Genomic DNA, 14,441 nt, shown 5'->3' with positions numbered 1-14,441 from the left:
GTATTTCCTACTTTTCTGCTCATGTTGCCTAGATTCAGAACCATACAAAAGAACAATGGAAGAAAATAGGGAAAGATTCCCGGGTTACAGAATCCATCCATTGTCCTATTAAATAGTGTTATTTAGGGATCGTGGTCCTTAAGAAAGTCCAAGAAACACCTTGGATATATGAGCGGGGCTAAACACATGTCAACCTTGTCCACAGGTGGAATCATACCACCAGTTTATTTTTTTTTAATCCTACCAATTGGCATCTATTAATAAACACAGTTACCAGCTGTTCTATGTCCCTCATACTCTAAATTCACCTTTTTGAGTGCGTCGTTTCTGGAAGGAGCCCTTTATGCGTAATGTTGAGCCTGTTCTTGTCCACACCCATGGCCACGAGTGAGACATATGCCATATATATATATATATATATATATATATACATATATATATATATATATCTTTATGGACCACCACCCCATCACCGCCCTACCTAGTACCATCGGGAGCAGCCGCCACCCACCAGAAGTGCATGAAAGAGTGTCAGCTGCGCACAGTCATGCACAGTTGTGTGTCCCTGTGGTCTTTTATTCCCACAAGTGACGGCACATTGAAAAAAGCTCAGGTCGACGTTCCATTTCACTGATCAGAGGGAAGAATATCTGTGACTCGAGGTTCTTGAGAATATAGCTTTAGCTTGGGCAACCACTTGTTGTTCGTTAGAAGTCCCTGAACTATGACTTCCGAAAACAAGTGTCAGCACTTTACTGCCCTGATGCTAAAGTCAGGCTTAATCACTGAAGATCTTTTTTTTACCTAAGGCATAAAGGAGAGGGTTCTGTTTTTTACAAACAACACAAGAGCCATAGTATGTGTTAATAGTCAAGAAGAGCCTCATTACATTTCAATATGCCAGTGTGCTACGCGGGTGCGAGCAAGTGTATTTCCTACTTTTCTGCTCATGTTGCCTAGATTCAGAACCATACAAAAGAACAATGGAAGAAAATAGGGAAAGATTCCCGGGGTACAGAATCCATCCATTGTCCTATTAAATAGTGTTATTTAGGGATCGTGGTCCTTAAGAAAGTCCAAGAAACACCTTGGATATATGAGAGGGGCTAAACACATGTCAACCTTGTCCACAGGTGGAATCATACCACCAGTTTATTTTTTTTAATCCTACCAATTGGCATCTATTAATAAACACAGTTACCAGCTGTTCTATGTCCCTCATACTCTAAATTCACCTTTTTGAGTGCGTCGTTTCTGGAAGGAGCCCTTTATGCGTAATGTTGAGCCTGTTCTTGTCCACACCCATGGCCACGAGTGAGACATATGCCATATGAAGGAGCATGCAACCAAGGGTGATTAGGGGCTCAGTGTCTTCTAAAGACGATTTTCAACAATCAACTGAGTTATGGATTTTAGAGGTGCATATGAGGATCTAGCCTAAGCCAAGTTAGTTGACACTTGTAGTATATGTGCCCCCTCTCCTATGGTATTTCATGTTGGTTAAATTGGTTTCAGTACCTCCACGCACACGCATTTTGTAAGCTATTACACATACTACAAAAATTGGCAAGTTGTGGGTCATATATTATTGTGTTTGGGAAAATCAAATTATTAATCCTCAGAGATAGCTGTAAATATGTATCTAATAGATAGACTGAGCTGGGTAGTTTGTATATGTGTGACTCTAAATTCATTCAGAATTCAAGCATTTCATCATGCGTTCTTCTGATGCAGGGTAGCGCCTCCATGACCCTTTGTTGGGTTTTCAGATCTTATGGGCTGAACTATTATGGTGTTTTTTTTCCTTTCCAGGCTGTTCTCTCTCACCCAGGGTACATTGCTTCACACCTCCCTTGCATCGGTTAGCCTAGTCACATGGGATCTGAACTCACGCCGACTTGTAAGAGAACAAGCTGTTAGTTCCAGATACAAATAGGAAACCTGTGTGAAGAGAGTTTAAGAATAGGTACCTGTGCTGCACTTCTCCATAGAGGTCTAAGGATGGGAGTCCGCTGGTCCTGACATACTCTCTGAGGCTTGATTGAGGTGCACATTCTGATGCCTGCACTATACTGGTTCCCAATCCATAATTCCACACGCGACACCAGGAACATAAGCCTTCCTAGTCTGATCATGCATGTAGCCTGTTCAAACACATGTGTTTTGGGAACAATCTCTGTTTAATCTCTAAACTTCTTTCTCTTTTCAGCGGTTAAGTTTGGCCGCATGTCAAAGAAGCAGAGGGATAGTTTGTATGCTGAGGTACAGAAGCACAGAATGCAACAGCAACAGCGAGACCACCAACAGCAGCCCGGAGAAGCAGAGCCGCTCACCCCAACATACATCTCCCCCGGTGGTCTGACAGAGCTCCACGACGACCTCAGTAATTATATCGAGGGGCACACGCCTGATGGGGGCAAGACAGACTCTGCTGTGAGCAGCTTCTACTTGGACATACAGCCATCCCCCGACCAGTCAGGACTGGATATCAATGGCATCAAACCAGAACCCATTTGCGACTACTCGCCAGCATCGGGCTTCTTCCCATACTGCTCTTTTACAAATGGAGAGACCTCGCCAACGGTATCTATGGCAGAACTAGGTAAATACACCATAACACATGTCCAACTTAATTCTGGTTGGCAGCAGAAATAATTAGTGGCAACACAAAGATTTTATAAATCAAGGCTGCATTTTCTTCCCGCGAGGCGAAAAGGAGTTCCTCAGTGTTTATTCTGTAGGTTTGCTCAGGTGTAAAATGCAAAAACAACAGTTGAAGGACAGAATGCAGAACAGTGTCATACATTCACCCCAGTACAGAGATCTGGGCCTAAATCCATCGTTTTTTGCTCACCATGCCATTCCAGTTTGAACAGGTATTGTCAGGTGTACACTTACCTTTTTACAAGTTCCATATTGTGTGCTTGCTTTTCTACTTTTGTTTGGAAATCTGAACAACATAGTAAACTAATTTAAGAACAGCAGGCCACTTGCTTCCTTGATCAATAAGCTAATTCAGCTACAGTCTCCCTACTTCTCCGGGGGGATTCCTGGTTATCGAGAAAAAAAGCCTTATATATTCATTACTCTGATCATAATTATGATCTTATGTTTACCTAATATTCATTTTTTTCCCTTACCTTTCTTTCGAGGTGTTTGTCTTCCACACCACACATTGGACTCCATTAAAACGCGTTGTTATAATAAAGTTGCCCTTTACATCAAATGCAATTACTTCCTTTATTAAAAAAACTACAATTAAAAAACAAAGCACTGTATTGTTCTTCCATTGACGTGTACTAACGTGTAAAGAGAAAAATGGGAAAACCCGTTCTAAATTTCCAATCCCAAGCAATACATTTTACTGGGAATCCCCAGCCCTGTTATGGCCCACACTCTTTGAACACACTTTGACTGCAACAGAACCCTAAACGCTGATATTGCATCGAGTTGGGCACGCATCTCCATGGTTGTGCCGTCATCTAACTCCGAAGGTTGGACACGCTTTGGCAGTAGTATCCTCGAGGTAATATTGTCAGGTGCTCTGCTTTCTGAAGGGATCCGTTCCAGAGCAATGATGGTTCCCATCCTATGGAGATGCAACTGTTGGTAGTGCGGGCTGTCAAGGGCCTGTACTGGAATGCACTAAGCCGGGCACATGCCTTAGACGTGGACTCCAGGCTCTTTCTTCTGGTACAGACAGGTGTATCCTTGGGGGAGAGTCAATCTGAAGTAGTCTGGACTAGCATTATGGGTCAAGAAGCAGTGTAAGGAATGACTTAGACATATTTGTGTGCCTGTTAGGACAGCGACTCTACCCTTTTCATGACGAAATAATACTAGAATTGCCGTTGCTGCACAGTAGCTCTCAATTTGACGTTCATATATTATTTTCATAACTTGAATATTTACACATCACTCTCTACAAAAAGGTATAAAATAGTTCATTATCTTAAGCACCCTTTGGCCTCAATTATTGTCTGGCAGCTTATCGAACCTAGACGTGCCACTTATCGAACATTGTGCTTTAAATGGAGACATACACGTTGACCATTCACTTAATACACAGACTGCTTGACTCAATACGTGTGAGTTGTCTATCATATGACAAGAGTACTGCAAGACTGACTGCTCAGCTCAAACGTTAAATTCCCAGCAATTACCCATCTGCTGTGGTCTGTCATGTTCCAAGACTATTTAGTTGAAACCAAAAATTTCTAATATTTAGCTTCAGAAATGTAATTTGGCTTTTCAGTTTAAACCGAAAAACACCAGAGCTCTGACCACTCCAACATGGACAACTCACATGCTCTCTGTGACTGGGGCCATGAAGGGTAGGGTGCGAGATTGCTTGATGCAGCTGGAGGAAGAGAGGGTACCGTGAGCAGGAGGAGAGGTGGGGAACCTTGCTCCTCCTCCTTCCAGAGAAGGCAGTCCAGTGAGGTAGACTTACAGGTGCGGCGGGGGTGGATCATAGTCAATTCCATACCTGTTCATGTTGGTACCAGGCAGGCACTGTCTTTTTTGCTGATGCCCGGGCCTAGCCTGTTGAGTTCAGTGAGTGGGCAGGCCTTTCCATTGTGATGAAGCTGGGAGCTAGGTGATGCTTTGCTCTACAGCCCCAAGGGGGCGGGGGGGGGGGTCATGCCTGCTGGGTTTGGCACCCTAGGAGGCCTTAGTATCTTGAAATAATGGCACAGTTTGTGCGGAAAAAGCTAGGGCTAGGCTTACCAGCCCCATGGGGGCCAGATGTGCTGGGCTTGACAACTAAGCGTGCCTTTCTGTTGTGATGAGGAAAATGATAATGCAATAGGTAAGCAGTGATAAATTATTGGTTTGATGCTTGTCGGTGGTGGTGGCAATAGTCCAGTTGAAGCTGTGAAGGCAGTGTAATTGGACGAAGCTCTGCGTATCAAGTATCAGTAAAAGATGAGGCAGGTAGGATGTGAAATGAATTCAGTACTAAGTGGGGGGCAGGTGAAAGGGGGGCCAGCATGCAAACATTGTAGTGAGAGATTTGTAACCACATTGGTTTACAGGATGTTCTCGTCAGTATGCTGTCAATTTCCAGTCACACATGGTCTTCATGGATGGGATGATGGTCTGCAGAGCAGATTTGATTCATAAGGGTGGTGTTTGCTCTTGAGCTTCATTTGTAGGCATTGTGCTGTAGTGTTTTGGAGTGGTGATTCAGGGCGTTTTCGTATCGGATGGTGCATTGATCTGCTGCAATTTAACGTTCTCATTTGAAAGCACTTCCTCCCCTGCCTTCCACCTACTGGCTGTCTGTGTTTCAGACGATCAGTGCTTCAGCAGTGCACATTGCTTCCTGGTCTGAGTTTGTGATATCTTATGAAAAAGAGGGATGAAGTGGGATTAATGGTGTCGTGCTCACAAGACCTGCTGTGGTGTTTCTTTCTCTTATTTAACCCACAAGCTGAATTCTCCTCAGAGAAGGGCGACTTGTCCAAAACGATAGAATGCAGTGGATTGGATTCCAGTAGGAGCATGGAATACAGACACCGAATCAGGTCTGAGGAAGGGTATTTAGAAACAACCTGCCCCTCTACACCCCCAACTTGATCCAAATACACTAAAAATAATAGTGAAAGTTCAATGCTATAATAGCTCCTCTTTCAACTGTTCAACAATATGGCTGACCCACTGCTCTGCCTTTGCAGAAAGGCCAAAAGGGCTGGCAGGAAGCACAGGTAAATTAGGGGAGTAAATTCGAAGGAGGCAAGCGTGGTAAAGAAGCTGCCCACCAAATAGGCTATCTGCGAGAAATCTACCATTTCAGGTTGCTTGGACACGTCATTTCTTTTGCTTCTACTAGTGTTTTCTTTCTCTTTACAGAACATCTTGCTCAGAATATTTCTAAGTCACACATGGAAACGTGTCAGTACTTGAGAGAAGAGCTGCAACAAATAACATGGCAGACGTTTTTGCAGGAAGAAATAGAAAACTATCAAAGCAAGGTACAGTTGTAGGTGAATGTTTGCTGCCTTTTTATTCCCTCTTTGAGGTAGTGGTTACCCAGTCAACCCACAGCGGTAGATTTTCGTCATTGTTTTTTTCCTTAATTAATACAGAAGGCTCAACTTATCCCCAGTGACCTGTCCCATAAGATGTGTCACTTTTTTTTATTTTGTTGCAGTATCCCTTTAGTAATTTATTAATCTATATGCTAATTAAATACAGATGTAGTTTTCAATTTAACAATGCAACACATAGAGATCTTCTGTCAAAGGGAAGAGTTTGCGCCCTTCAGTGAGCCTTGCAGCTAAAAAAAAAACTGAAATCAGTCAAAATGAGTTCAGATCCCCTATCCCCTATCCCCATCCCCATGCAGCATAAGAATACTAAAGAAGGGGCTGTTTTAATTGATCAAACGTCTCCCCTTTATTACAGCACCGGGAGGTGATGTGGCAGTTGTGTGCGGTGAAAATAACGGAGGCCATTCAGTATGTGGTGGAGTTCGCCAAGCGCATTGACGGCTTCATGGAGCTTTGTCAGAATGATCAGATTGTGCTTCTGAAAGCTGGTATGAGATCTAAACCCTAAATATTGTATATTGTCGTTTTCTAGGGAGTGACTGTTCTAAAAGAATATAGTAAATTGTTTGGATTCTGTCCATTTCCAGGACATGCTTTGAATTGATTTGATTCCTTTTATAAGTAAATCTACATTTGTAAAGCTTTTATTCCTCAAACAAAGCTGTTATACATTTTAAGGGTTGGATTTATGCATGCAGGGCAGCTGCAAGACATGATCATTTTGTTCCTCCTGAGCTTCCATGCAGCTAAGAAGTGACTAGGTACAGGTTGGTTCTCCTTCATTGCAGATTGTATGCCAAAAGACATATAGATGACTAAGTGGCTGATGCAGGTCTTCGACTCGGGAGGCCACCTTTTCACTGATCCCTGTATTCCTAATAATCTATCATCATTAAAACGTTAACATTAAGTGCACATAAAAATATTGAACTTAATTTTCTTTAACCAAACCAGTGACATTCCTGTTATGATTTCTACAAACCTCTCAGCCCATATATCCACCATCTCAACAGTCTGGTACTTATAGTGAGAGGTGATAGAAGTACTATATCCCAATATTTATTAATTACCAAACTGTCTCCAAATTCTTTGCAATCTGTTACTTAAGGACTCCCATGCTTTTATCCACAACGTCATAAACAAGTCAGATTGAGAAACTGTCTGCCATGACTGATAGGTGGTGGTGGGGTAAGTATTGGGGAGCAAAAGAGAACTAGGCAAATAATGCAGACAAGAAATAAACAGAGGAAATAAGAATTGACATAGCCAATAGGGGAGAGGATTTTGCCTAATGGCTATGGGAGTCGACCTTGAATCTGGAGATCCGGGTTCGAGTCTCGGAAATGACGCTGAACATCCTGTCATTCTGGGCAAATCACTTAATCTCCCCGCGCCTAACAAAAAATGAATGTTTCCTCATGTAACGCAACTGGTGCTATGTAAAGCGCTCTGATACCCGATACCGGGTCAAGTTCGCGCTATATAAAACTCTGTAAAAAAATAAAAAAAATAGATCTGGTTTGCGTTTTGAGTCCAGACTAAAACATGAAAAAAAATGCTGCATTAAGAAAAAATAACCATAATGAGGTGTTTTTAGTGTACAATTAATTTTATTTGCACTGAATCTGATTCGAAAAACTGTGCCTTGAATCTTTTAGCAGTGAATTTAAGTTTATATCTGTAGTGGTCCGAGCGCACAGTTACATTGCACGCAGCACTTTAATAGCAATATAATCCTACCTTTTAAGATGTGCAGAAGTCTGATTTTTAATAAGGGGGGTGAATTGTACACAGGTAGTGAAATGGTTGATGGAAGAGAGGAGATTCTGAGCACAGTGTGGCACCATTTTGGGGCTGCCGCGCTCAAGTGTACAATTTAACAAGGAAAACGAGTCTTCACCTCCTATATTTGCATGGGCACAGTGCAGACACAAGGTGGATGCGCCCAGTGGGTGCGCCAAATGAGTGCCTAAGGTAAGTCCTTCCGCAGCCAGCTGCAGCAAGCACCAGCCACAATGCTGGTTTGGCCATCAATGAACACCCCAGATTTGTCTCAAAGTAGATCAGGTCCGTAATAACATAGCAGCAATCACGGTAGACAACAACACCTTTTCGTCAGATGAGGATATCAGGAGGGCCTTCAGAGAGTTCTTCCAAGAGATCTATAAGGAGGATAATGTGGTTTTACCAGAGTCTATTGAGGGTTGGCTGAGGGATATTAATTTACCTTCTCTCTCCCCTGAGCAGTCTCAACTCTTAGACAGTATTATTACTGAGGAAGAGGTAAAGTCTGCCATTAATAAAAGCAAGAAAGGGAAAGCGGCTGGACCTGATGGGTTTCCGGCTGAAATCTATAGAGCTCTGGAGACAGAAATAGTACCCTTTCTCACCACATTGTTCAATGAAATTCTACTAGAGGGTCAGATCCCACCTCCATCATGGGATAATGCTTCAATTACCCTCATTCTGAAACCAGGCAAACCAAGGGATGCTTGTGGATCTTATAGGCCAATCTCAATTTTTAAATGCGGACTATAAGATCTTCACTACTATATTGGCAACTAGGCTGGCCTCGATTGCACCCTTGGTTCTCCATCCTGACCAAAAAGGTTTTGTGAAAGGCCGACAACTTCATGAATTAACTTATGATCTGATAGGAGCCATAGATATGGCTTCGGCTGAGAATCTCCCATTGGCTGCTCTTACGTTGGATGCAACCCAGGCATTCGACAGGGTTAACTGGATGTACCTGTCGGAGGCCTTCGCCAAGTTTGGCGTGGGAGCGGGGTTCCGCCGGACAGTCAGCCTGCTGTACCGCAATCCAACTGCGCGCTTATTAGTAAACGGAGAGCTGTCGGACCCATTTATCATCTCAAGGGGGACACGCCAGGGCTGCCCGCTCTCACCCCTACTGTTTGATATGTACATTGAACCCTTCGCGCAACAACTGAGGGATGAGGGTACTATTAAGCCTTTTTCATACAGAGGGTGGGAGCAAAAAGTTGCCCTATATGCCGATGACGTGCTCATTTTTACCTCGGAGGTTAGCTCTGCACTCCCCGCAATTCTAAAAATTGCTTCCGCATTCGGTCAAGTATCTGGATATGAGATAAACACAGCTAAGACCGAGATGCTTGTTTGGAATGACGAGGAGAGCGTCACCGGTGTATAGGCAGGCTTGTCAATGCGGTATTTGGGCTTGAATATCGTAAAAGATATCAATAAAGTTGCCCAAGTCAATCTTTTAGCAGTAGTAAAGGAGTGCCGTAAGCTTTTGCAATCATGGTCTCACCTCCCTCTTTCATTAATTGGGAGGATCAACTTAATCAAAATGTCGATTTTACCCAAAATATCCTTTTTATTTAGCACCATTCCCTTATATTTTGGCCAATCTTGCTTAGTTAAATTTCAGTCAGATATTTCATCTTTCATTTGGAACAACCACTTGCCAAGAATAGCATGGAAAAAACTACTCAGGAGGCGAAGGAACAAGGGGGGTTGGCGGCCCCCGATTTAAAACTATACGCATGGGCTTTTCAACTCTCCCATACCCGAATGCTGTTGAAAATCCCCACTGATCACGGGTTGGGCTCAATGTTTTCCGCTATGTTGGATGGTGAAGGTATCAGTCACTCTGGTTTTCTTTTTAAATTCGGTAATCCGAAGTTCTTTAAAAAAAATCAAATTGAAGATCCTGCAAGGGCTTGCAAAAATGTGGGCAGATGTAACAAAATCTATAAAACAAGGGTATTTTTGTGATAAAGCACCATTATGGGGGTTACCTGAAAGTCCGGCTTGGCTAGGAGATAGCTTAGCGGCACCCTTGAGCGAGGCAGGTTTGGAAGTTTGGGGAGACCTATTTTTTGATGGGGACCTACTCTCATGGGAACACCTTCGAATCAAGGTCGGCCCCAACTTTTCAAGGTTTAAATACCTGCAAATGGCCAGTTGGACTCAAGCACATAAACCTCTACCCCATAGAGGGAACGAACTTGTTCTTGGTGGCTATAGCCTCCTAATTACTAATCTAGTGAATAGAGAGCCAGCAAAAAAAGAGGTTTCTCAATGGTATAAATTTATACTTGATACTCAACGGATGGGGACTTTAGCTTACCTGACTTGTTGTGGGGCTCTTTAATCATCGGCCACAACTTGCAAGAACTGTGGGCTGCCTCTTTTGAGCTTTTATGGAATATTGTGAAGCCGTCTTGGCTGCGTAGAAATCATCTTTATACCCTGCACAGGGCTTATTATTCTCCACTTAGGTTATCTAAATTTACCGAGGGTAGCTCAGTCTCATGCGCTAAGTGTGGGCTCATCGCCGCATCAGACGCCCATATGTTTTTCGAGTGTCCCCGATTAGACTCTTTTTGGGAAGCGATTGGTGACATTCTAACAACATCGTTGGGGTTTAAGGTTACTATAAATTTGCCTTTGGTGATATTTGAGATTCTAGGTGTACTTCAGAGCTTAGCTAAGAGTTTGGTGTTCTACGCAGTACTGCTTGCAAGAAGGGAGATATGCAGGAAATGGAAAGACCCCTTACCTCCCTCCTTCAGCGACTGGCAAGCCTCTCTCTTGCAGACCTCTCATATGGACCTGGCTAGGTCTGGTAACCAGAGTAAAAGGGCCTTTTGGTATATGCTCTCATGGATGTAATGAACTACCCAGGGTTTTTTTTTTTTTCCCCCGGGTCCGATGATTACACTACTATGGTGTCCTTTGGCCTACACCATCTGCACAGCCGTTGCCCGGTCCTAGCCCGGCCCCTGTTGGTGGTCATTCCGAATTAGGTTACTGTTCTTAGGTAATCGGTTGGTTTCTGCCTTTCGGTGGAGTCCATGACAGCTGAGGGATGTTCGGCCCCCACTTTGTCCGCTTTTATCCCTGCCAGTTTTGATAAACTGAGACAGCTGTTTGATGGCTAATCCGTCTTGGCATTTAGATTCATGGTGGTTATGAGGACAAAAAAAAAAAAACACCCCAGATTTGTCTATACGGCGTCCACATTAAAATGCATGGGGGGTCCTAAAGCTTGTTCCCTTTACTCCTAGATTATGTAGGCCTTATTTTCTGTGTCCACTGTATATTTAGAATATCCCCCATTAACAGAAAGACCAAAAGTATGACTATACAGACATTGAACCTGTACGGATTAATGGCCGCCCTGGGTAGCACTCGCTCTTTACATAAACATGCACTAGACATAATTACCTTACTGGAGGAGAGAAAAGTGGATGGCCTCTTCTTGACAGACACATGAATGAGTGAGCACCCATGCCCTGATCTGCAGTTAGCTATCCCAGATAACCACGCTTGTATGCATGCAGACAGAGTGGGCGGGGGTTAGGAGGATTGCCATTATTTTTAGAAATGTCTTCCAATGCCCCACATTTAGGATGGAGTAGCTGAGAGAGCAGAAGCCCTCGGCTTTAGCATTTCTCCCAGTGCCAAACATTCCTTTTCAGTTGCATTGGTCTACCACTCCCCAGGTTATGCAGGAGACTTCCTAGTAACCTGCCAGTCTTCTTAGTAGCTCATACCAACGAGAATGCATTTTGTATGTAATCAATCCCCTGTTTTTCACTGTAAAAGGGCTTATCAACTGCTTTAAAACTATTAATTTTGAGATCCTGCTAAACCACCAGAATAGCTGGTAAAAAAATTGGTCTGGCACCAGAAATGGCAGATATCCTTCTTGGCTGCAGAAACCAGCAGATTCCAAACCTCTGTGGAAATACCACTGCACAACACCATGCTGAATAAGCATCCAAGAACATTCATAGCAAACCTTTATTTTGGCACTACGAAGACTGGATGGAATCTAGCATCGGTAAATTGACACATGCATGGAAAGGTGCCTGTTAGGACAGTTTCCCTTATGGCCGCTACATGGCAAACTGGGGTGGAATACTGCTCCAAATATTGACTGTGCCTGAAACAAATTTCCTAAGGTTTATTTTGTCCCTGGCATCATGCTAATTTAGCGTATGTGCAGAGACCTAGGTCTATCCATGGTAATGAAAATTTCAGAAACAGCTCTGTGATTTGGTGCACCACACAAAACAGGCCCTCATAGTGTACACAGAGCTACTTTCCATGCTTTGGGTGTCTCACATATAGCCGTGATACTCAGTAGTGTTGTTATGTTTTGGTAATCAGTATTGTGTGACCAAATCTTTTTCTGTGTCAAGGAGAGGCCCCCTACTGGCTCCTTTCATGTACATTTCTACTATTATGGGGAACCCTGATTTTTACACTGACACTGTGTGTCTGTATGTGCAGTGAGTGTATTTCAAGTGTATGGGTGTAGAATTCTGAGTGTTGTGTGAGTCTAAGTATTGGGCCAGGGACATCCATTTTGGATGCCCCCAATTTAATATCGCACAGGATGGAGGAGGGGTAGAGGTGTGCTTCTGTGAAAGAGTCGCCTCATGAGTAAAATTGTACAATTGTTCAAGTGACAAAAGTTTAAAATGATTTTGCTAGTCCCACAGCATCTAAATCCCGATTTTAACCGACTGTATAAAAATTGTAGTTCAGTAAAGACTTAAGGTCCAAGCAAGTTCACTATTCAAACAGCACTTGTTTTACCTACAATCCACAAAAGATTTGGCAAAAGAAAATCGATTAAAATCTCAAGAGTCCATGCACATAACAAGTAGGCTATGAACAGCAGTCGTTCTTTTTCTGCCAAGTCAGAATATTACCACAGATGGGCACCAGTAATGTGCCACAGAATAAGCATGTGAGAATGTCTTTCAGAATCGCTATACATTAATCGCCACAGGTTACAGCAATCAGAATCACTTTGCCATAATCAATGCACCTCACTACAGTAGACATATGAGTCTGTCCCTCTATGACTGTATTGTGGCTATTTATTGAATGCGCCAACCTCTAATTCCTATCCACTAACACTATTGCTGCCCTAGTAAATGACCACCCACCACCACAGCCCATGGCTCTGTAAATTGCCGACCTATGGGACCAGGCTCTCCAATATCCAAACGCTCTCTCATTGTTTATGTAGTAAGTCACTTTGCAATAAAACTTTCCTCATTATAGATAATTTTGACTTGCACCCTCCCTTTCTGAAATATGGAGCCTGTAGGAGACTAGGATTGGCTTCCTATAATTACCCCCACTTTTTGCTGATGTTTCACTGTTTTCGACTTAGACTGACTGGGATCCTGCTATTCAGGACCCCAGTCAAGCTGCTTTCTCCTCTAAATTGATTGCATGTACTTTAAGTACACTCCAGATTGGATTCTGGGGTACCCTTATAAATCCCTAGTATATGGTATACTATATACCTAGGGCATTGGTACCCCGGAGGCCTCCCAGGAGCTGCAGCATGTATATGCCAGCCCTGAGAGACCATTCAAAATGACACCACAGGTCTGCTACTGCAGCCTGTGTAAGGTGGTGCATGCACCCCTTACTTAGATATAGGTTCACTATATCTACCTTATATCACTGCACATATAAACCTATCAGTCACCCCTATGAAAGGCCTTATTAATCCTGAAGGAAGGGTGCTAGGTTTTATGTCAGAGGGTGCCCATGCATGAGCAGAGCCCCTCTGCAGCCTTCGGAACCTATTCTCCGGGGTTGTTTGTAATGCAGCCAACCATATACTCTTAAGTGCATTATAACCTTGCGGTAAATGCTAACTTTAAAACAGCTGCTTGGAAACATGTTGTGTTTGGTGTCAAACACCTTGGAATCATACCTCCCTGCCAGTAACTGGCGGGAGAGGTATGATTCCACCCTCCTAAAGGGACATATGCAACGCTTTTATACCCAGTAACAGCTTTCTCAACCTGGGCATCACAAAATGAATGCTGCCAGCCACAGACACGAGTCTGCCCTCCTGCTGCTGAGCCAAGCTTGAGCAGGGAAAGGCTTGACAATAGGCTTCCTGTCACAGGGAGTTGTAACCACCTCCCAGACAGGCTGTAGTGTATTGGGGCTGGGTGGGTGCACTCTGAGAGTGCTTTGATGTATTCACTGTGGGCACATTTGGTGTCCCTGTGCATAGTCCAGCTCAAACCGGTTGCAGGAGCCATTTGCTCCTGCTCTGGCGCAAAACTGGACAAAGGACATGGGTGGAGCCACCCCTCTCTCCTGACCCTCCCATTGGTGGTTCCGCAGAGTTTGTCCTACCCCTTACTTGGGTATAAGGTAGGAACCCCTGACTACAGGACTTTGAATTTTACCTGGACTAAACTCTGCTACAGAAACCAAGTACTTTGACGATCTACACTATGCTGGATGACTGAAGAATCTGCCTTGGAGTAAAGGAGTTACTAACCTTCAAGGCAGGCACCTAAGCGCATCGGACCGGTTTGCATCTCCCGAGCTTTTGAGGACTCAGAAGAT

At 43.6% G+C, this 14,441-nt stretch overlaps 1 protein-coding gene across 1 annotated transcript in view; it reads left to right on the top strand.

The window, feature by feature from the left end:
* The window catches only part of RORA (RAR related orphan receptor A), a 246,692-nt gene that overhangs the window by 213,227 nt on the left and 19,024 nt on the right, over nucleotides 1–14,441 (top strand). Inside the window, exons 4-6 of the mRNA XM_078680822.1 lie at nucleotides 2,210–2,602; nucleotides 5,857–5,978; nucleotides 6,412–6,544. Of these exons, the coding sequence (XP_078536948.1) occupies nucleotides 2,210–2,602; nucleotides 5,857–5,978; nucleotides 6,412–6,544 (648 nt within the window). The remainder of the gene's footprint in view (nucleotides 1–2,209; nucleotides 2,603–5,856; nucleotides 5,979–6,411; nucleotides 6,545–14,441) is intronic.

This window comes from Lissotriton helveticus, chromosome 3_1 (assembly GCF_964261635.1).
Source record: "Lissotriton helveticus chromosome 3_1, aLisHel1.1, whole genome shotgun sequence".
Taxonomy (NCBI): Eukaryota; Metazoa; Chordata; class Amphibia; order Caudata; family Salamandridae; genus Lissotriton; species Lissotriton helveticus.
This window is presented reverse-complemented; position numbering and strand designations above follow the sequence as displayed.